The sequence below is a fragment of the Trematomus bernacchii genome, unplaced genomic scaffold (assembly GCF_902827165.1).
Source record: "Trematomus bernacchii unplaced genomic scaffold, fTreBer1.1, whole genome shotgun sequence".
Classification (NCBI taxonomy): domain Eukaryota; kingdom Metazoa; phylum Chordata; class Actinopteri; order Perciformes; family Nototheniidae; genus Trematomus; species Trematomus bernacchii.
Window position 1 is genome coordinate 7,941,194 of NW_022987739.1, and position 24,253 is coordinate 7,965,446.

At 42.2% G+C, this 24,253-nt stretch overlaps 1 protein-coding gene across 4 annotated transcripts in view; it reads left to right on the forward strand.

Moving 5' to 3' along the window:
• lnx1 (ligand of numb-protein X 1) overlaps nt 1-15,174 on the forward strand; it is a 32,477-nt gene extending 17,303 nt beyond the window's left edge. For 2 of the 4 annotated variants that reach the window (XM_034147085.1, XM_034147087.1), the window contains 9 exons: nt 4,385-4,638; nt 6,574-6,729; nt 8,655-8,863; nt 8,946-9,368; nt 10,232-10,366; nt 11,707-11,884; nt 13,006-13,252; nt 13,851-14,009; nt 14,141-15,174. In XM_034147085.1, coding sequence (XP_034002976.1) covers nt 4,385-4,638; nt 6,574-6,729; nt 8,655-8,863; nt 8,946-9,368; nt 10,232-10,366; nt 11,707-11,884; nt 13,006-13,252; nt 13,851-14,009; nt 14,141-14,276 — 1,897 coding nt within the window. In that variant the 3' untranslated portion in view covers nt 14,277-15,174. The remainder of the gene's footprint in view (nt 1-4,384; nt 4,639-6,573; nt 6,730-8,654; nt 8,864-8,945; nt 9,369-10,231; nt 10,367-11,706; nt 11,885-13,005; nt 13,253-13,850; nt 14,010-14,140) is intronic. The other 2 variants (XM_034147086.1, XM_034147088.1) reach the window with 1 other exon arrangement.
• The last annotated feature ends 9,079 nt before the right edge of the window (nt 15,175-24,253 follow it).

Genomic DNA, 24,253 nt, shown 5'->3' on the forward strand with positions numbered 1-24,253 from the left:
ATACTGCAGTGCTAATGAGCATCCTCTAAGCTCGGTGATTGTCTCCCAGAAAAGGATGCTGTATAAGAAAGGGAAAGCTTTGCACAAGCACTCAAATTCTCATTATACACAAATGGATGTTTGTTTTTGACAGAAAAACAAGAAGAAAAGAGGGTATGTTATGTGGACTTTTTTTGCAAGTGTACCACCCTCGATGCACTGCACGTCTCCAGACCTAATTGGCTCGCTTACCTTGCCTCTAAAACTCCAGGACCACCCCGGTGAAGCAGACAAGGGGTTTCTGTCACGCTTCCCTGCCTTTAAACTTAGAGTGCACACACTTTGGCCTTCACATTATATCTCAAGACATTAAAACTCTAAGCAGCTGAGATATGGCTACGCTGTTAAGGCATCTATTGTCCCCTGGAGAAAGGACATTTTAATTAACAGAAGACTAAGCCTTTTAATAAACCAGAGGCAGACTAAACAATGGCTGCCGTCTCAAAGACTGTGATGGCCTCTGAGTTGTTGTGACGTCAACAAAATGTCTTTTAGTTGTTCCCTGTGAAAGCACAAGATATATTAGATTTGTTAACAATGTGTGTCTGAGCTTTACAATCACACTACAGGTTTTGGAATAAGCCCCTTGAGTTTTTACTAAGTCAAGTTTAGTGTGAAGTGTCCATTCATTAATTATTGGCCATTTTGCTACGATTTGGGTGGTCTGTAAGATTTATGAAACTGAATGAACCTGTTTTCTGATGTGTTCGTCCATCTTAACTGACTGGCTGTGGTTTTCCATTTTCCACTCCCCATGCTGAACTAGAGGAATGTTGTCTAGCTTTTAGAATTCATATAGTCAGCCTTGACCAGAAGTCCTATACTGTGTGGAAACGAAAAGGAATCAAATGTTCAGTCAAGCGTCGACAGTCAGTGCTGCTCCATAAGGCTTCGGTAGGAAGTGAAATCTATATATAGAGAAGATATTACATTATTTATTTGGTTTAAGTAATTGTTATTATGTAAGTTAGAGTTTGATGATATATTCACAAGGCTTTACTTTGACACTGGTGCTGAATGCTAACAGGCTCACACTAAAATGCTAATAGGAATTGTAAATGACTTTTAGATAAGCATGTAACTAAGGTCACATTTGCTAACTAAAATGTATGCAACGTTAAAATGAGGCAACTCTTTTGAAGGTCATGAAACCATGCTTTGGACAAATTGAAAGGTGTACTCTGGCATTACATGAATGAGCTAAGAATCACCAAAGTCATACACATTTTTTCAAGAGAACTTCAAAATCGGTAGCAATTTTGACTGCAATTAATCAAATATTGTCAAGATATTTTCTCAAAATAAATTTTTCTGTAAAAAAATGCCATTAGAGGAAATATCCAGCACTAAATACATGTAAGTTTGGCTGACAATGATCCAATAAAAAAAATGTTTAACATTGATTTATTTAATCACACAGCAATTCCCTTGAGATTAAAACTTTTTGTTTTTTAGGGACATCTGACCTTTAGCATGAGTAACACATTTAGTATTTTTTAATCCACAAGGCTTTAATACTTTTTTACATTTGTCTATGTAAACATAGGCACGTAGGTATTCTTTTGGAGCCACTTAAAGGTATGTAAGAAGCAGCAGTGTTTTCAAGCTTTAAAGGTGGGGTATGTAATTTATTTCAGAAACACTTTTTGTTATATTCCATGGATTGCTCTTAAAGGTGGGGTAGGTAAGTTTGAGAAACCAGCTCGAGTGCGCTAGAATTTGAAAATACACAACCGGAGAAAATCTGCCACTTCCTTATAGAGCCCCTCCTCCAACACACACGAACGTGCACATGACCAATGAGGGCACGAGATAAGTTTGTGCACAGATGGAAGGCTGACAGGCAGGTAGGCCATCCAGTTATTTTAGCTGGGCCGGCTAAAATGATTGGTCGTACTTTTTACAGTATTACGGCTTCCACAGATGACATTTTTTTATGGACTTTTTGTCAAAACACTTGTTTTGATGTTAAGAGCATTCCATGGAATATAACAAAAAGTGTATCTCGAGCCGGTTTCTCAAACTTACCTACCCTACCTTTAACATCCCGATAGCAATGAATATATTAAATGCTTTGACAATAAATACATAAAAAAATGTCATCTGTGGAAGCCGTAGCGCTGTAAAAAGCACGACCAATCATTTTAGCCGGCCCGGCTAAAATAACTGGATGGCCTACCTGCCTGTCAGCCTTCCATCTGTGCACAAACTTATCTCGTGCCCTCATTGGTCATGTGCGCGTTCGTGTGTGTTGGAGGAGGGGCTCTGTAAGGAAGTCTGAAGGAAGAGGCAGATTTTTTCCGGTTGTGTACTTTCAAATTCTAGCGCACTCGAGCTGGTTTCTCCAAAATTACATACCCCACCTTTAATTCCTCTAATTGATAGTGAGTGACATGAGGAAAGCTTCTCACCCCTGAAGGCTGCAGCGTGGCCCCTCCTCTGCTGGAGATTGAAATATTGCTCTATTCAACCTCTTCGCTCACTTAAGTGGTATGTTGCTGCACAGACGTGCTCAATCAATTTACTAACTGAGTGAACCAAAACAACTCAGGATGGCACTGCCCACACATAGGTGCACAGTTACACACAGTCCAGTGTATCAATGCGTTATGTCTCAGAGATCAATAGGTACTTCAGCTTTGTGTTAGGCTGTATCTAACCGTGAGTCTAACCCGTGGCTACAAGTGAGATATAGAACCCACTTCAGGATGAAATGATTTCCCCTGTGAGATATGGACAGGGTGAATGACCCACTGACAGCTCTGTTATTGAGACAAAATGCTGCTTTTAGCGATGTTGTGCACCAAGGAGCCAATGGCCTCCCAACTCAAATCATCAATGTAGCAAACGAACAGATGCAGTGTGGGAGGCAGGACCCATTGATGAAGCCAAAATAGCTTAACACCCAAGAGACAAAATTACCTGGATTTAACCTTGCTGCTCGTTCTCTGGCTAATTTACATAAACTGGAGGAAGGAAAATAGCTCTGGACTCGGCTATTAGTGCAATTATCCTTCTCTTTTCCAATGCAAATCAATGGGGAAAAGTGTTTTTTCACCCAATGGCATCACGTAACGAGCACAGGAGTTGTAATTGCACGGTTTGGCCACTAAATAAATTGCCTTCAAAGCCCAACATTTTTACTCAGGGCTTGGCTGCGATGCTTCACCAGCATGTAATATTGTTTGATAAAAGACTCTGCAGTGATGGCCACCATTTTCCGTTGATTTGACTGAAGCCCTCCTTTTTGGCTGGATATCGTCGATGTAAGGTCCAGTGGTGGCCCGCCCTTCCTACAGCACAGGAGAATGGATGACGCTCCTGTTGTTTTTCTGAGCTACTGTTGCGTGGTGCCTGGGTTTGGTCCAGCTCATTAAAACCCAGTTAATGTTTGTGCTGATGGCTCCGCAGAGACAGCCAGAGACACAAGCCAGTGTTATTCCTGCCTCTGATGAAGCGTCAGCTCAAAGCCTTTATGGCTTACAGATGGAGGAAAATGTTCCAACAGTACAATAACCTACTCTGTAGGGATATCTTTAATTCACAAACAACTATTCCCAATTTAATATTGTCAATGTGAAAAGCCTTTTATGGTGTCTAGCAAAATATGTGCACATGGGTGTGTATCTGTGTATGTGTGTATGAGAGAGAAAGGCTGTAAATGTGTTTGTGCTGTTGTTGACAGGGAGGAGACACCTGGAACCTAGGAATCAGATTTTTGAGAGAAACTGCATTCAGACGATATCTGTTTCAAATTCAAATGTTGTGTCAGTTACCCAGCCTCCTTCCTGTCTGCCGGGTGTTTTTTTACATTTGTATTCAATCATCCGTCAGTGATACTCACACTCACTGCAACAGAGAACATCTTTCCTGAATGTGGTTACAGATACTGTCACAAAAAAGGTTTTTAGAGTAAATATGACATTCTCAGAGAGGTGCTGCATACATTTTAAAGTAAGAGCAGCAGAGGATATAGTCAGCCACAACATTTGTACAGGTTGTGTGGTGTGTTAAGAGGTGCTGATAAGCGGTCTTTGTGTGCGGCAGTCACAAAGCAGCAGATAGAGGTCAGCATGCAGAAAGCCTCAGGCTGGAGGCGATACTGAAATCTGCTCACATTTATCTTGAGAATGTGACCTTTTCATCAGACGCTAACATGAATTTGTTGACTTTCACTCAACGGTTAGAATGTGTTGCTGTTTATTGCTGCATGTTCGACGAGTAGTTCATCACATAATGTTGTCGGATCATCAGTTTAATTATTTCATCAACATATCCAGTATTCATTTCTCCATGCTGACTCTATAATCTGAGTTTGAGGCTGACTTTTGACCCCTGTGTGCAGGTGTAAAGGGGCCTCTCACTATGGGCTCTCAGCAGACAGGAAGCGGCGCTCCCAGGAGGGCGAGTGCACCGACAGCACGTCAGAACTCACCATCGCCACGCTGCCAAATGACGGCCCCACCTCCGCCGCCGTGGCCCTCCTCTCAGACGAGCCTGGTCTGGTCAACCCCGCCTTCGACCCCAGCATGGAGGACAATAGTCAGTCAGGCAGCACAACCAGCCTGGCCGCCCGCAGCAGCAGCAAGAAGAGTGAGTGTGAGTGGGCGGACGGACGTTTGCATGTGGTCATGTTCAGTCCTGCATGACGTTAGCATGTAGTTTCCTGAGAAAGAGAGTTGGAAGGAGTTTGTGTTTATCAGAGTGACAGGTTGAAAATCAATAGACAGTACAGAGCTGTGTAGTCCCAGTTCCACAGTCCCACCAGATGCTAGGTTCAAACATACTTTTACACCTGCAGACTTGAAATGTATAAATCAGGCTCTCGTTCAACCTTAAATACAGTCTTTGTTCTTTCTAATGGTCTCTGATAGAAATCCTATTAGCCAATTAGCTCTACTGCCTTGTTTTTTTTGCACCAATCCATAAAATCTCTCTTTTTGGAAAACAGTATAGAAACAGAGAGAGCGAGAGAGATGGAGAGAGAAAGTCACTGAGAGGGCAGGTACATTATGCAGTCAAGGAGAGATGGAAGGAGAGGTAGGTTAAATATAGCCTCATGCAAGTGTGTGTTAATGCCTCATGACGTGAACAGCCCTCTCCCTCCATTTCTCCCACCTGTGAAACCAGGAAGCAGTCATGAGTGTGCCTCTTTGCCTATCCATCCCTCTCCCCCCACCCCCCCCCCCCTAACGTGAGCTTACAGGCAGTGTAGACACCCAATGACGCTGCACCAGCACTTTAGGCCTGGTCGGCTGAGCACCAACGACCACCATAAGCGCCACTACTGCTGAACAAGCTGACAGCTCCAGAAGCGGCTGGCGCTTTTAAAGAATAATGTGGCTGTCAGGAGCTCTTGCATCTCTCAGAGCCCGCAGAGGGAGGGAGAGAGAGAGTGAGAGAGATAGAGGGAGGGTGGGGCGCTGCAGAGGCCCGCTGCCCCCTCTCCACTGCAGCTTCCTGTAGCCTGTTGGTCATTTGTCTAGAAAAAGCAAAGAACCAGTCAACAGTCTCCCTGAAGGCGTCTCATGTGGTCACTAAAGTCCACACTGTGTTACATCACTACTGTAGTTATGCAACCAAGTATATACTCAGCACGGATTGGCTTTATTAATTAAAGATGGTTAAAATAAGCTTTTTCATCCACTAAAAAGGAGATATTGAAGTTGTACAACAAACAAAACGTTCTACTTGAGGCAAAAATCTATTTTTACTGCAGTGACACGGTAAAATGCAGAGTGCTCCGTAAATAAAAGCACAAGTTGGTCTGGAAATTAACCTAAACCTGTCTCAGGTTTTGCGTTAAAGGTGCACTGTAATTTCCTAAAAGAAAGTTTTATTTGAGTCCATTGTTTCTCACCAAATCACAATGTCAAGGCTCATTGTTGTTGAATATTTAAAATCCTGTTTACATGTATGTAAACTAAGATGGATGTGCCGATCCAATATTCTTTTTTTCGGCATTGACATTTCTTTTGATATCTTCAGTAAACGACCTGCTCAGCAGCAGACAGACACAGAGACTAGCTGGTGAACATAATGAAACATTTAGTAGCTGAAGAGCCAGATATTTCCCTCTGTTAAAAACATTGTTCTATAGCTCTGCTTGGGCTACTAGAAACCCTTAAGGGTACATTTGATAAAAGGCAATATCATTTGCAAATCATATACTTCAGGAACAATGCATAGTCCTAAAGTTAATCTCATTATCATAACGATGAAGGGGAAAAGGATTGCTGAACACTTACTACAATTGCAAAAATCTTGTTTCACATTAATATACGTAAACAACTGTGCATTGTTTTGGCATCTATTAAGCCACGACACACATGGTTGTATTATTCAAGCTGGACCGCTCGATTGTACAACTTCATCTTCTTACCAGTTCCAACAGTATAGCAACACAGATTTCAGTCCCTAAACAAGGAGGAGGTATTGGATTGGCTGTGAGGAGGCAGATTCAGACATGTCTGGGCATGTTGAGTGTGAGGTAATACTTAAAGTGCCTCTCTTTCTCCCCTGTGTTCTTTGCAGTCAGAAATTTTGACCGTTCTTCAGTGAGGAGCCGTTCCTTCAGGAGGTTGAACCGGGCGTTCAGTGTCCTGCGGAGGACAAAGAGCGGCAACGCAGTGAGCAATGAGACGTCTGAGGAGAGAGACAACGCCAGGAACTCCAACGTGCCACAGGAAGGTATGGATCAAAGCCTGCATTTCTTCTGGGTCTTCTTTTTCATGTATATGCTTGTGCTTGTATTGTGCATTTTGTGTTGTTTCCCCAGAGAAGGCTAAAAGGCGCCTGCGTGTTTCCCTATGTGTGCATCTGTGATGTTCCCTCTGCTGTACGAGGAGGGTGACACTGCTGGGAGCCCACAGTGTAACAGTAGCATATGTTTCTTTAATAATTCAGCTGCAGATTGCATAAGTCCGCTGGTGCATCACTAGAGATGGATCAGGAGGGAGAGTGGTAGCCTGAGGCTCTTTAGACAGGGATGTTATATGGGAGGTCACTGAAAACGAGGATGGTGACCTTCTTTCTCCACTTCCAATCCTTCTCCTCCTATCTTCTTCTCCCTCCAACACAACTAGGGACAACAGTTTTTTTTTTGCACCATCTTGATGGAGTAGTCCCCTGAGAGCGCCTTGTTCTTGAGATGGTAGCTCCATAAGAAGTGATGTAGTCAATGTGCTTTAGAGATATTTAATGGAATATCCACAGCCTGACCCTCATGATATTTAAGTGGAGGAAATATAGTCGACCATAAGAGACCATAATGTTGAAGTAGAACTGCAGCATGACAGGAAGAAGAGAAGGAATGTGGTGTTGCGTAAGAATGAAGGATGACGAACGATCAGGGACTAGATTATTCTCTGAGGCCATCACTGAGGAGGCTGGGAGAATATATTAAATATTCATTGCCTGCCGCTGGAGAGACAAAGATAGACGGAGAGGATAGAAGGTTGAAGTGGAGATAGATTCATACAAATGGAGAGAAGAGCGGATGCAGAGGAAGACAATGGAGATAAGGAAATAGATAAAGGCATCGAGATGTCCCTAAGGATGGAGTAGTGGATGAATAAATAAATGACGGGATGGAGAAAGACAGTGGTTGAAAGTGTGTGTGACAGAGAGAAGGAAGGGTTACATAATAGCTGCAGGTCTCTGTGTTAATGTGGTTTCCACCCTAGAAGCAATCTGCTGCGATAAAGACAACATATTGACTTTGGAATGGAGAAAGTGCAGCGTGAGTAGAACGAACGACTCAGGCTCCAGAGATAGAAGCGCAGGGGGACACAGCCCACTGAGGAATAACGAGAGTCATTCTTCATAACCAAATCAAAATAAACAAGATGAGGAATACATCTTCTGTGGCATTTATTGGCCAAGGCTGTTGGCCAAAATCGTCACAGAAAATCCCCACCCACCTCCACGTGGTTGAGTTTAGGATGCGTCATTCTGCTGTTAAGTGGAATTCACCACTGGGCATCAGGGGAGGAGAGCATGCACAGCTGAATGAGATCAAACTAGCAGACAATGATTTACACCTGGGAGTTTTTGATATGGCAGAACCCTGTATATGTAGAGTCTTGAGGTAAAAAAAAAAGTGGGGAAAAAATACTACATGTAATATTTTATAAGTACCTCGTGCAGATTCACTGAAAAACTAGAAGATATCTGTCTTTTTCGATTAACATTTTTACTGTGCACTGGTTTGAATATGTGCAGAGTTTTGCCTTTGAGAACTGTATTCGCATCCCCGCCCAAGTAAAAAGCCTGTGGAAATTTCAAATTCAGGGTTTTCCCAAGCATACTCGCTACAGATGTATGTGACTAATGATACAAGCATCGAGCAGAATAATCAGCCAAGTACATTTTCCCTCTTGGCTTGTACAAGTTTGTTTTAGTAACCTGAGGGAGTAGAAACAGCTGGTTTTACTGCATAATCTCTCCAACATTGTCTGCTACACGTTCTCACTCAATGTGTCTCTTTCTCTGTCTTTCTCCCAATTCCTTCTCTATTATATTTGGCTGTTTGTCAAAGTTGATTTCTTTTGTCAGTGTACAGTAAAATTCAGAAATAAACTCAGCCTTTTTCTTCTCTTCGCCTTCTCCCTTAGTGCTGCCTCTTCCTCAGCTGCATCACCTGATCCCTGACGGTGAACTCACCAGTATTAAGATCACGCGGGTGGATCCTTCAGACCCGCTGGCAATCAGCATTGTCGGTGGCAATGAGACGCCCTTGGTTCGCATCCTCATTCAGGATATATACAGAGAAGGTGTCATTGCTCGAGATGGACGCTTGCTGCCCGGGGACATGATCCTGAAGGTATCACAGTCGAGATCGGTTTCACAATAAATGGAAGCAATCAAAAGTCAATTTGTAACCTGCATCTCTGTTGCCCCAACAGGTCAACGGCATTGACATCAGCAATGTACCCCACTGCTATGCCGTGGCAACACTTAAACAGCCCTGCCAGCTCCTCCGGCTTACAGTGCTCAGAGAACAGCGCCATCACTACCGCTCACATTCGCAGAGCCACCCACACGGCCACGGGCATGATGTCGCCGGGGGCCACCTATCTCACGGTCTACCCCACCATCCCTTAAGGGACGATAGCATCCATGTGGTCCTGAATAAATCCGTTCCAGATGAGCAGCTGGGCATTAAGCTAGTGAGGCGGCCGGAAGAGCATGGCGTCTTCATCTTTCACCTCCTGGAGGGCGGCCTGGCAGCACGTGATGGACAGTTGTGCGTTGGTGACCGCGTGCTGGCCATCAATGGGCACGATCTACGTTACGGAGCCCCAGAACATGCTGCTCTGCTAATCCAGGTCAGTCAACAGGTTCTCCTTTACATTAATCGATTAAAGCAGGATTTACCGTTGTATGTAAAGGTTATCATTTTAATTAGTCAAATGAGTCCACATGTTGTAACAAACCCTAAACAACAGTGTTCTGTTCTTACCCCGGATCCCTTAGGTATTAAAGATAATTGTGGTGATTCAGGATAATTGTGTGGTGCTGTGCTGTTGTGTCTGCACTCACTGCAGTTAATAGTATTTAATTGTGATGATTCCCTAATGGACCGGGCCATGCGGCTGTCTCTGGTTCCTGGTTGATGCCAGTCAATGGTGGTGTGTTTGTGGTTAATCGTGGTTAATTGCAGTGTGTTTGTGGCTGACCGTGCAGGGTCTCTGGTCCCTGGAGTTCCTGTCTGAGCAGTCTGACTGGCCTCAGTGGAGCCAACATGGCAGATTAACAACTGGCAGGGAAAAATAAAATTACTCCAGTTAAGACAATAATAGGCTGGACTGGCTAATTCAGGAGGCAGCTCTGTGCTGCAGGGACCCGAGGAAATCTCAGAGCAGGGACAGAAAAGTAGACATCTGTGTGTCTGTTGGACCACTTTCATGTGAATGTGTGAATAAGTGTTGCTGGACTTCGGTACAAGTTCGAGTCACAGAGACACGGGTTGTCGTTTGATGGCAGGGACCATAGTTTCCTGCAATGTTCTCCTTAAATGGCTTTTTCATCCAAATAAAAAAAGAAATGTGATTTTGCCTCTAACTAATTCCTAATTAAATCCAAATGGTTATTGATCAATGTAAATGTTATTTCTCAATTACATATTATTTAGCCTAAGTATGATTTCGAAATAATGTCTGAACTCTGCTGCCTCCCTTTTGTTCTGTAGGCAAGCGAGGAGGCTGTCCACTTCATCGTGTCTCGTCAGATTTGCCTGCCTACCCCGGATATCTTACAAGAAGCTCCGTGGGGCATGGACGGCCCTCCACCATATTCCCCTGTGGATATAGAGCAAACACTTCTGGTAAGCAGCACAGACAGATACACATGAAACAAGAACAGTAGCAATACACAGAGGAGCTTTGTTCCGCCGTCTCCACCTTCCATGATAAATAGTCCCTTTCAGGTGCAAATGATCCATGGCGGTATTATTCTCCCATCAAAGCTGAGCATGTCATTCAAGAAGTACTGCCGGCAGCCTTCCTTTCAGAGAATTGTTGCATCCATATCAGCCATCTTTTTTTCCCACAGAAAAGCTCCCACATGATTTAGTGTGCCTTCCACCTCCTTTCACCAAAACACTTTTTCCAGTTCCTTACTGAACTTGCTAATATCTCTATTTTCTCCTAATAATTTTTTTTAGAGTCACTATTTTAAGATACAAACTTGTGATTTCAAATTTGGTTTGAAAGTAGACAAAAAGGTTTGCCTCTGTAGATCACTATCCTTCAAAATGCATGATAATGTATCCCCTACAACATACTTTGTGGGGACAAATACCCTGTAAAATAGTTAGATAAATCACTCGTGTCTGTCATGCTGAGATCTATTATTAGATCTCAGCGCTGCGTTTGATACTGTTGACCACAACATATTGCTAGACCGTCTAGAAAACTGGGTGGGAGTTTCAGCAGTGTGGGTCGGCAGTGTCGAGCCCCCAGGTCAGACACGTGACTACCGGTGATCTCCTCCTGTGGGCGCAGCAGAAATGTCTGAATGCAGCACATTAGCAAAGCTGCATCCCATCAACCTCAATGTGTCCATGCCTTATTCATTACTACTCTACTCCCCCTCGCTCTCCCCCATGTGACATTCAAACACACTCGTCATAAATAAAATCTAACTCGCTTTTTCCCACACACAGCCTCGTTCACAAAACCAAAACGCACATCAGGACGACCATGAATAAATCAGTAGCTCTACATCGAACATCAACACAAAATGAAGAGGCACTTGAGCTGCCTGATCCTAATAACCACCATATATTATACATTACCAGTTATGCTAATGAGGTCATCAATTACATAGCAACTGTGTCAAAGGACTCCTGTTCCCATAGCATGGCTGGTATTCATATGAATTCTCCTATCATTAAGGGGCTATCGCTAGTCCCAGAGAAAACAGCCCTTTATTAATATGCAAATGTGCTGCCTGACAATCTAATTACATTATGTAGACTATGGAAGGTGCCCTTGATGTAACAATTAAGTGCATATCATGTTTGGACTGAGTTAATGTTTTTATAAAAATGTGGATACACGAGAGTGATCCATTGCGACAGGTGTGCCATGGAAGTGGAACATAAAATAGGACAAGGTATTAATGCAAAACCTTTTCTCTGTGTGTTTCCTGTCCCATCTAAAGGACTCTTGTCAGAAGCCTGCATGCTATGAGAAGACGGTAACACTGACCAAGGAGCCGTATGACTCCCTGGGTATGACGGTGGCGGGTGGCATGTCCAGCCGAGGGTGGGACCTCCCCATTTACGTCACGAATGTGGACTCTGATGGAGTGGTGGGACAGGAGGGCTCCATCCGCAAAGGTAAAATGAACTCCTAATGAACCCCTTGAAGTCTCTTCCATTACTTACCTGCACACTGTTATAATAATTAGAATATAACTCATTTGCAAGGATTAAAGGGATTGTCATGTTCAGGGCTTTTGAGCAAATAATTACTAAATTAGTGGATGTTGTTTTTAGTTTTGTGCGGTTGTCCTCTACTTAAGCGCACATTATGGCTGACAGACGATAATGGATTTTGTCTTTGCTGATGAATACTTAGAATATAACAAACTGAGGGATTGATGAACACTTAAGATTCATGTTTCATTATGAAGTGTATTCATCCAGCAAAAGCCTCAGTGATGCTGCTGTGGATCACTACCTCGTAAATTGGCTCTTACAAACTTACACAAAAACACAAGCAAACATTTGCATAGCAGGGCTCGGGACTTATTTTGTTCCAGAGGAGTATTTGTGGAGTACTTAATGATATCATTATATGAAATCAGTCAGCTCTGAAATACAGCAAAACAGAGTGGCCCCAAAATAGCTGGATGTAATAGCAGTAGCCTTGAGATCCCATATTGCAGTTGAAGGCAGGGGAGTGAGAGATTTCAGCTGATTTTAACTGTTTATTCCAGTCTATCCAAATTAAAACACATTTAGCCTGTCATTACACTCATTCCTTTTCTGAGACTCTCAACGAGAAAAACTCTGTGAGCATAAAGCCTTCATAAAAACAGAGAAATCTGAGTCAGTTTGACCTGTGCATGGTTCAAGGTGCACATTACTTTATCCTTATGGGACAACACAGCAACAGCTGCTGTCTCGGTTTGTGTGGTTATGAAATATCTTTGTGTATTGAAATAGATATTTCATTTGTATTAGCATATCCGCGCATCGCAAGTGTGTCCTTTGGGTTGCTCATTAGCTGGTTGGACTATGCCGTCTGTTTTTCTCTTTACCACTCTCATCGCTAGGAGGCTTTTTAAAGCACAGGTGGCGTTGGCTTCTATCCCTTTGTGTTGCAGCAGGAAGGTTGTTGAATATTAAAAAGGCAGATGATGAGTCCCCGCACCGCGAGGTCTTTTGAAAAGCATTTATCAGGGCAGCAACCCTGGGCAGTGGATGAGCTGTGCTGTCCACTTTCTCCCCCGCAGGTGACATCTTGTTAAACGTGAACGGGGTGGACTTGACGGGGGTGACGCGAGGCGAAGCCGTGGCCAACTTGAAGAACACCTCCTCCCCCGTAGTGCTCAAGGTCTTGGAGATGCGTCCTCCAGAAGACAGCATGCAGGACTGCGCCATGCCGCCCTGTCTCACACCTTCACCCACAGACAGCACCAAGAGCCCCGTGCCCAATGATGATTACTCACCAATCTGGGTGTCATGGCTGCAGCTACCCAGGTGAGCACCTCTTGATGTCTCAGTTCTCACTAAATCTACATTTTGTACTTTCTCCACTCCTTTTTTCTGAGCCCAGTATAATTATATCCCCCCTCCACACTGGTCCTTTTGACCTCTGCCAGCTGGTGCCAACGGACATTTTGACAGAGCCAGCTGGGAAGAGAGAACTCATTATACTTTCAAACTAACTTTTCAGCTTAAATATTCACTGCTGCTATATCAGTAGAACTTCTGAGAATCAAAAACGTTCAGATTTTAATATATTTGAAATTCAATCTTTAAGACAGTGGCATGCTGACAGAGATAAACAACTGCTGCTGAAATAATAATGTATATTTCTCTGGCGCAGCTAAAAACATTTAAATGTAAATTTCATTTGAGGTATATTTATGAGATATAAAGTTCAACCATTCTCATTGTTACACTTCTCTCTGTAAGGAAAAGTCACACCTTAAAAAAAGAAGCCTTTGTCTTCTGAGCAGAGCCGGTTTCAGCTATCTAGCTCCAGCACACACACTCAGCATGGATATACACTAGATACAATTCAAAGATGCAGTTGAGAGATTAGTGTGTTTAATCTCTTTCTTGGCCCATGCAGGCATCTCTACTGCTGCAAAGACATTGTGCTGCGGCGGAGCACTTCGGGCAGTCTGGGCTTCAGCATCGTGGGAGGTCAGGAGGAGGTCAACTGCAATCAATCCTTTTTTATCCGCTCCATCGTGGAGGGGACACCAGCCTACAATGATGGCAGGATAAGGTAGGCGACGAGAAAATCTGTTTTGGACTAGCTCCAACACAGCTGTATTTATAATGTCTGGGTTTAACCTATGGTAATTTACATAATCATAAGTCAAGCTAATTTTTGTATGGTCATCTCACTGTGTGCAGGTGTGGGGACATTTTGCTGGAGGTGAACGGGACGAGTACATGGGGGATGACCCACACAGCGTTGGTGCGCCTTTTAAAGGAGCTGCGGGGCAGGATCACCCTGACCATCGTCTCCTGGCCGGGCAGTCTGCTGTAGCGGTGCTAAATCTTCAGTGGCACGGACCAAGGAATGTTGGACTTCAGAGCTTTGGACTTTCTGACCACCCTAAGCTTGCTGTGTGGGAGAAGCTTAGAATAGTGCTATAGCTGTATGGATATCTCACTTCTGATGGACAGCTGAGACTTTTTCCAGGAGTTTGGAGAGGGACAAACATGAGACTGGATTGTTACCAGAGGTTAACTTGCCCCCCCCCCCCCCCCCCAAGAATGCTGAACAGGGAGGATCCAAAGCTGAGCCACTTCAGACTTTAATGTTGGTCTTGTCTGTTTAGAGTAAACGTCTCTGGCACAGCATACAGTGAGTCTGGTGGGTGGATCGAGAGGAGACACAACACGTTGCCAATTCCAGTAGTTATATATTAGAGGTATGCGTTAAGTTGGACTCACATTTCTTTACTGTAAATGTTGGGTGTCTAAAAAAAAAAGTACTGATCCAAGCACTTGTAATACGTTTCTTTTGTTTGTTTGTGGTATGGCCTTTTAATATCGGCTCCATTCTGTTTGTACTGACAGTGGTTGTCATTTTCATCTGTTGACCTGATGACACGTTGCCAAGTAGTAGTCTGTGTTGAGGTTTTTTCTATTATTTCAGAAGCTATGGCTTAATTATCCAACCACTGGAAATAAAAAGAGTATATTAAGAAAATAAAAAGATCAATGTGTTCATAACATGTTAAAAAATAATATTTAATTAGGTGACATTATGGAGGCCTTACAAATTTTCTTACTTTTAAGAAAAAAAACTGACTTGGTTTCTGTGTATCAGTGGATGGTCTGAGGCCCATCTGCTGCGGTTCTATCTGTCATGCTTCGGCCTGTGTAGTATATCTGATGGTACATTTGGTTAAATGATCAATAAAGTCATTTGAAAATGAGAGTTGTGAGAGAAAATACTTATACATACTTAAAATCCTTACTTCAACTCAACAAAATCGACTAAAAGCAGGTGCAGCGTAAACATTTTGTACACAATACATACATACAAATCTTCACCTTTTAACAAAATGTTACACAATGCAACATTTCTTATAGATACAGTTAGATGCCAAAGGGCAGGTCCTCTCATTAAATAGATTGAGAAACTGAAAGCCACTCAGATTTTAATTTCCTCTCTTGGCCAGCAGAGAACATCATGTTGATCTCCTTGTCCTTCCTATTTGTTGGCCTTTTTGTTTTTGTGTCTACTCTGACTTTCTCTGTCCTCACCACCGTCCCTCTTGCTCGTGCTGCCTCTGCTGCTGTGGAGGACAATGACATTATCATCATCATATCTCTATTATTTTTTTAATTGCTTTTTCATGAGGACTATGTGAGTCTGTTTCTCTGTCAGACCTGCGTGATGATTTCTTCTTTCCTTCGCTGTTGTCTCTGTGACTGCTCTCTCTGGGCCTCTCACTGACCCTTTCAGAACTGTGGCAGCTGTGCTTTCGCTCCTCCTCATTCCTCTCTTTTCCACTGAAAAACATCATACATGCAAATTGTCTGTTTTACATTTCCTTCTAATGACACTGGAGGCATTTTCATTGGGAAACAAACGAACTCAAAGCCCACAGTAAATTAGTTTGCTGGCCTTTTTTCCCTTTTCTCCAGCGGGAGAGAGATAATTCAGAACTCAAGGGACTAAAACCTTAACCACAGTGCCTGCTGTCTGCCTGCCTGAGCTTTTGTAGCTTCTCCCCTGGCCTTGACTTTAGGTAACAAAGAGCTAAACACTAGTGTCACAGCATGCCCTTAAAGCCAAGCACGCATGCCGCAGTATCCTCTAAGCCAAAAAAAACCTTAGAAAATATATTATTCCCTGTAGGACCTGCAGTCCTATGAATGAATGATCTGTCACTACTTTACACCTTTCCTGTCCTCTGAAAACACATATGCAAACACATTTAAAGGAAGATCAATCAAATGTTGTTGGTTAAGAGAAACACCTGCAAACATGGTTTTAACTTTCAACTAAATGCTATAGTCCAGTTGTTCAATATTGAAATCACCCTGTTTTAATTTTCAGAGATGTGACAACATTGTATGGTTGCCAGTTGTCATTTTCACCAGCATCATATGTCTTAGTAAATCGTTTTCAGGTGCACATCATTGTAAATAATTACATAAATATAGTTTTAACAATTAGCTTACTTAATTTGTATTCATTTTAGCATTGAGAAATGGCATGAAAAAACCCCCACTTGTATACTGTAGTGTCCCTGAACAGTAGCTCCCTCCTTTAAACGATGCATTCATTACAGTGTAACCTTCAGAGGTCGTCTGTAGTAATCAGACGCTGGTTGGCTGCAACACTGTGTCCTCCCAAGATGAGATTCACCATAACATGTTTCCACTATAGACTGTCCGTTCATCATGCTTAGTTAGTATATTTACAACACAAAAACACTAAATGAAGATATCCCTGTCAGCTTGACTCTGCCTGCTTCTATATAAGGGGGTTTATAATACACAGATGGTTTCCTCAAAAGCATGTTAATTGTTGGGCTGTGATATTCATGCTTGATATTAACATATTAAATACAATTAATATGCAGATTCGACTAAGACCTTCTGACACATCCTATGGCCTTAATGTGTCTAAAAGGAACTACACAGTCTATCCTTTTTATAAAAAAAATATTGTATTATGTTTACTGAAAAGACCAAGAATATAGATTCAAGATTTGAATCAAGCTTAATCCAGGGTCAATGGAAGACAGTGACAGATCTGCACCAAAACAAGATTAAGCTGTTTGTCTTCCCTCTACGATTTGTTTCAGTTCAATGGACAGCGATTACCAAAGCACCCCAGGGTAAAGAAGAAGTACTACTGTTTGTTACCGGCCATTTGGAGGTCCATTTAATCAGGCTGTTGATGGAACCATGATTGTGTTAAGACACCAATGCCTCCAGTATGCTCTAGAATCAACAAAGAGACTACTAAGAAGCAATATTTCCTTAGGAGGGTGAGTGTGAAATCAAACAAAATTGGGGGCTCGGGTCAATTCAAACCAACAAAAGAAAAGAAGCAGAAACTGCTGCTGACGGTGTGAGAGACAAACTGCTTTGTGAGAGATTACCAGTGTGTAGTGCCCCTTGGGAGGAGAGCTTTAATCCCTACAAAGGAAACAAGTGAACAAGTTTTCAAGTGTGCTTGTTTTTCCAGTAGATAATTTTCCTCCATTTTCAAAAGTAACACCATTGTTATGTTCTTGGTTTTGTTTTATCCAATGCAAGAAGCAGTTTGGATTTTCCTATGCTGCTTCTACACATTTTTGAGGGCGCTGAATGATGCTAATTCAGATTGGACGGTCATAGCATTAGGAACGTCTACAATTATAGAATAGGAGCTGTGACGACACAGACTGAGTTTGAATGACATTTCAGAGAATATCTATTCACTAATGAGAGAACCTAACATCCCAAAGGGGAACTTGTACTGTGTATACATTTAGAATATTTTACTTTCTCTCTCACACTCTCCTCAACACGAGTCTGCTTGGCACAGCTTGCAGATTTAGAATAATCACCCTGACCTTTAAGAACCATCACGCTGGCTGAAGGCATTTCTCTCTTCCCCTATAAAAGTATATTTTTGCTCAATAAAGTCTTAGGAAAAGTACAGATACTGCACTGCTAAGGCAAACAGCTCGCACATGGCTGGAGTAATTATTACCACTCAACACACAGAGAGAGAGAGCGCCTTAAGGGGCAGAGTTGTAGCAAGTACAAAGCTAAATATATTCAATATTTGGAGACAGCTCTTGTGTTAGCAGCGTGGATAAGGACCCAAGGCCCCACATTTGTTCTTGCTCAGAGCCATTAGTTTTACACAGAAACAACCACCTCACATAACACCAAAAAAGCACATTGAAACAGTTCCCAAGGAGGCAGTGTTAGAAGGACTAAATTATATTATGGGAGCCTCTGGATTTGTTTGTACATTTTATGATTGTATTCATCTATAGGGCCCAGGCCTTTCAGGGCCGGCAGTATCACAGATTTTCATAAAATGCCTGAGCCTGCCGAGATGTAATTTGGTCCACTCTATCCCTTCAGTCGTTTAACTGAGAAAGCCAGAGGATTCAGTGAGGCACACTGAGGATATGAAACACAATTTATGATTGGCACAATTAACATGCAAGTATATCCACAAGAATGAATAGCAGCTGTGAGTTGAGGGATAGAGCGTAACATCTAATGACACATGGAGTAGGAGATGCTGTTATTTCAGCTACATTATAGTCAAGAATGATTGTAGAGTCGCCAAAACAACGCAGCTGTGCCAGAGTGTGGCAGTACTTTGATGTCAACACTAATCCAGCTTTTTCTTCTCCAAGATTAAATAAACAATGAGCATCAATCAAAATCAATAACTTAATTCAACCTTTTTTAGTGTCTTTACTACTTCTCCTCTCTCCTGTTCCTACCTACTAGTAATGTGTGATAATCATGCTTGATATTAACGTAAGAGCCAATTAATATGTAGATTCCACTAATGTGATCTTATTCATTATACACATCCCATGGCGCTATGTGTCTAAAAGAAACTGCACAGTCAATCCCACTTACTGTAGAAAACATTCTGGCACTTCCCTTGTGATTAGTTTCAGTTCTTTGGACAGCGACTGCTAGCCACCTGGGTTTGTAGGGAAGAACAATGCTGGATTGTTTGATTTGGCCAAAAGAAACCCACCATCTAATTAGGTTATTGATGGAACCATGATTGTGTAAAAACACTGTTGCCAATCAGTTTGCTCCAGACACAACAAAGAAACTAAGCCAATTTTTCCTAGGAGGGTTGTGTAAAATTGAACAGAATTGGGGGCTCAGGTCAATTTAAACCTTTGAAAGAAAATAAGCAGAAAGTGCCGCTGAGTGTGAGAGAAACAAACATGTTTTGTAAAAGATTACCAGTGTGCAGCGCCCTTGGGAAGAGAGCTTTACCCCATAAAAATCAAACAAGAGAGCAAGTGTTGTTCGCTGTAAGTGGCAAGGAACAGAATGCTGTTGCTGTACAGTATGTTTAAATAATATGGACAGAATGTAGCATTGAATCCAAGAACAGGCAAGCACTGTAGAAGGAACATTCAAATTGATTAGGTACAGGCCCTCAGATCGGCTCTGGAAAGAAATGTGATTCATGCATGAAGTTGAGTCAGAAAGACAAAACGTATGTAAAATTAGGGGCTGAGTAAGTTTCGTAGAGGGAAAATAAAAACAGATGTAGGTGGAATCCAATATATAAGGCCTCAAGTCAGACCCTGGAGCCAGGATAAAAGTGGCACTAAGGCACAAAGCAGCTGAAGAAAATCAAGTAAAACCTACTGTATCCCTCTCGGCCTATGGTAGAAGAAAAGATCCCTTTGGATCTTGCTATGCCTCCTGAATCTAAAACTAAACTTGGAAGGGAGTCAGGGCAGCTCCTCCAAATCCCCAGACTACCATTAAAGTTGCATTGAGGATTCTTTTTTGAAATGACATGCAAGACTTGTGAAACTCCACTTTTTTGCTAAGGAAGGGAATCACTGAATAGGACTGTTACTGTTAACTGGTGGAAATTAGTTTCAGGCAGTAAAATGCTATTGCAGTTATGAATTAGTAATGCTCTAATTTGGTTTCAATGAATTGTATTACATCTGCCTTTTTTTCAATTACCAGTTCCTGTGCCATATTCAAAGTCTGCTAAATACTGTGTTCTCACTAGCCTTACAACACTTTCTAATAAGCTTTTCGGGCAAGTTTAAGCAGAAATACAATTATCATTTTAATTGCCTCATCACACTGGGACTTCACTCAGTTATTATCAGATGAACTTACTGGCTAGTGCATGCAAGCTTTTCAATAGACCAGTGATCAAACAGCCAAGAGTATAATAATTCGATTTACGTCTCTTTGAACATGTGTGCGATGCCACGTGCATAAAATGGACCAAGACAAAAAGTGGATATTGCGCGCTGCCATTGTCTTGTGTGCACATGTGCACATGAAAGAGATGATGCCAGAGTCTGAGGAAGAGCCAGCTGGACAGATGAGAGCCACATTTATCATCCAGACATGTGATTTGCAGTCAGTGTTGACCAAATGACCAAAGGGTGTCAGAGGCAGGGGAAGAGACAGAAACACACAGTATGTAAACCGCTGGATGAATGCATGAGAGTGTTAAGCTCATGGAATCTATTAGTGGTGGCTGTAAATCCGGGGCATGCGGTCAAAACCACAGCTGATAACCAGTAGCTGATACCCTGCCACACTCTGCCTGTGTGTGGCTCAGAACAGCACATGTGGGCTAAGCACATATTCTGCATCAGCACCCCGAATGCACAATGTAACACTCACTATGACCTCAGCAATGAAAAATAGGGATGGCTAGCTACATAAGTCTCCATCTGTTTCTCTCTCTTTCACACACACACTATACACACACACACACACACACTACACACACACACACACACACACGCCCCCCCTCCAGTTCCAGTCTAAAAATAGCTCAGAACAGAGTCATAAATCAATGTTACAGAAAACACATAACGTGTACATGTGAGCGTGTGTGTGACACCCAACATTAGCAGCACATTGGACTCTTGGTCCTTCGTGGCTGCGACATTAGAACAAATCTATCGGTGTGAATAAGCAAATCTCCTGTGCATTCGCTGTGCGTCTGTCCCACACATAAGAATCCCAGCTTCCTGTGTTCTGCAGCTTGCCTACAGCCTTGCATCTGTACCCCAGTCCCGCTTCCCTCAATTGACCCAAAAGACTGTTCTGAGCTTTATGTACAAACCTGAATCTAGTCATTTAAATACTCCGGGAAAAAGCTCACCTCTTTAGGAGAAGTGCTGAAAAGCAGAACATTGTCTGAGGATAATTCAACTGACACAGTGCAGTCAGAGATACTTGAGTTTGTCATTTTTGGTATTTTGCACTTATTTCCTTGCAAGTTCAGTAATAGTATAGCTGACACAGGAATTCAGTTTTATCAACAGCATTACAGCTTTTGCAACCACCAACAGTTACTGAGAAATTGGTAACAATTCAGCTGCAGTCATTTGTTGTTTTATTTGGGCAAAAGGTATGGGTCTAATTATTTTTCGATTGAGGGCAGTGGCAGAAGTGAACTGATAGCTAACATGTTCATGTTTTAGAAGAATGCACAATCCCAGCACAATGTCACTCATCCTTTTGTGCAGTTTTAGCCTTATAAGCTGAGTAGTATGTGAGAAAGAGCATAGATGTGCCTGTATGTATCAGAGTTGACAGCTGCCTGACTTGATGTGAGTGAGTGAGTGAGTGAGTGAGTGAGTGAGTGAGTGAGTGAGTGAGTGAGTGAGTGAGTGAGTGAGTGAGTGAATGAGTGTTTGAGTTCACATTCGGAAGAACTGTGGTTGTCACACTGTAGGGTAGTAGGGCACTACGTGAACTTTGGAGTGGATATCAGATTGGATTTGATCATCCGTGAGCCACAGGGAGGAAGGACTCAAGTTTAATGCAGAGGAGCATAACCAAAATTATTTCCTAGCAGAAGCTTGCAAATACAGCAAGTTATTCCTTTATCTACACTCCACCCTGACCCGTCTCAGTGAACCAGAAAAAAAACTAATACAAAAAATATCTACTTCTGCATATCCTGGCAATAATTTCTCCTGGCCTTGCAACAGTCTTGATTTCCGTCACAATAGTCTTGAGCTCTTTTGCAATAGTGTGCATTTCTTCACTATAGGTGTGCATTTTCAGTGGAGAAAGGAACCACTCACAGACTACACCCACCTCAGCGAAAATCAACACTTGGAACATACTGTTACTTTACAGTGTCACACAAAACGAACTAACATTTGCTACATACTGATACAGACTAAGTTAAAGGTTACCTTGGAACTATAAAATAAGTACAAGTCAAACATTTCCCAATCCATTTGTTTCCCATCCTGTCGGCAGAGCCTTGGTTCTCTGCCACTTGAGCAGGCTCCTACAGAAAACTTCCCTTACATACTAGTATAGAGTCATACTGAAATATCAGCCAACACTGCCAACACCATACACACACATCTCCTGTCTCACCTGGCAAACAGACGTTTTGTTTCCTCCTCAATGCTCTTTGTTCTGTTTTTGTCTTTACTTTGAAGTTTTCAATCAACCTACTCAGCAAATCTTGCTGTTCACACATGTACTTGTGTGAGAGACAAAGATAGGCTGGCAGCAAATGCACACATATTAAAGTAGCCCATAACAGACTAGATATTTGGACGGGAACCAATATACTATATGTTGCCAAATCCAGAAGGTCACAGCTGTTAGGCAGACACTTGCATTCATCCGCTACAGAGGCTCCAAAGAAGAGTGATGGATAGAGGGAAATGTGAGGGAAGAGGTTGCACTGTCTTGAGCTTGATTACAATTATATAGAAAGGGAAACAGACTTGAGAATTACATTCTTTAAATGAACTGACCTAGGGTAATTTTTTCATGAATATTTATGACTTCAAATCACTGAGGCCCACCTGTGTGAAGAGGAACATTTCCCTCTGTTTTTATCTCTGACTCTTCTTCTGCCTTTAGCAAGGCCACGCTTCCTGGATCTCTCTCTCCTGATTTCAGACTCTTCCTGGCGTAATATGAATTCCCAGGCCTTGGCAGTTTCACGCACCCCAGCCTTGAGGGTCATATTTCTTGGGATTAAGTATGATACACCTAAGAGAAACAAAAGAGCCATGACAGACAGCTGCCTGGAGAGAACCAACAACAGAAGTGGCCATGAACGGCATCTGTTTTCATTTCCTCAATGTATAAACTTAGCATTCACCACATAATGTATTCATAACAGCACTTTCCACCTCTTAAAAAATTGTTATTTAAAAAAAAAGTTATTTCTTGACGAGTGTAACTTCTAATAGCAACAGTCACAATTCTTCATATTCAGGATATAAACTCAGTGGAAGTTGAAAAAGAATATATTGTGCAGGTAACAAAAGAATAAATATATAAACAAGCTGTACTGAAATCAATCAAAGCAATGCTCCAAAAGGCTGTAAATGTACATTGATCTGTCTGAAAGTCTGTAGGTCTTAAGGGCCAAATAACATGTTTTTATTGACCTGACATTTCTCAGTATTCAAAGGCTGTTGGGAGCATGAAGTGAGGAAATTCCCAGAGTGGCTAACTCCAGGAATCCAATAATACATCATAGCCAGAAGCAACACTGGTCTTCAATCTTCACTAGCATTGCATGTGCAGTACTGTAAACAGAATGAATGTTTACACAAGTACACATATAGTATGTACCTGAAGAACATGGCTTCGAAGTAGAGGGATCGGCAAAGCCTTTAGAGTGTCCACTGAAAAAAAAAAAAGGGAAAGGTCAGGTCCACAAAATCAATCTTTTGGACTCCACACCCTAGTTGATGAAATGCAGGTTTTGTTAAAAATATTGCAGATTTTTGCAGAAGTCCACATGTTGTAGTATTTCTTAATCTCCTTATAAAATATATTTCCTGGGCAGACAAATATGGCCAGTTATCATTCAACTTGATATATTACTTATAAAACAGAGTGAGCAAACACATTTAGAGATGAATCAGTGGATTCAAATAATTGGACTGGTCTGCAACATTGATCAAAGCACTTTTCCAAATGTGCAGCTGTGTTTTCTAAGTGTTTGAAGTGACTGGCTCATTGTCAAGTAGCATTGTGTGCTCGCCAACCCATGAGGAATGGTAATATTACTGCTACTATGCGGGTCTTCTGCCCCTCCACCTGGCCTGGAACAACACCCGCTTCCAATTGGAAACTTCCGAGTGTTGTAAAGGTGTGTATGAAGCTCATCCAACTGGTCCTTTTCCCGCCAGGTCTCCAAACACACTGCGATAAATCCCATTGTAAGCGAATATATCATTTCCTCGTCAGCACTGACCCGGCCAGTTTTCTTTCTCTACAATTTTTATTAGCAGCAACAGAGACATTGCAATATACCAAGGC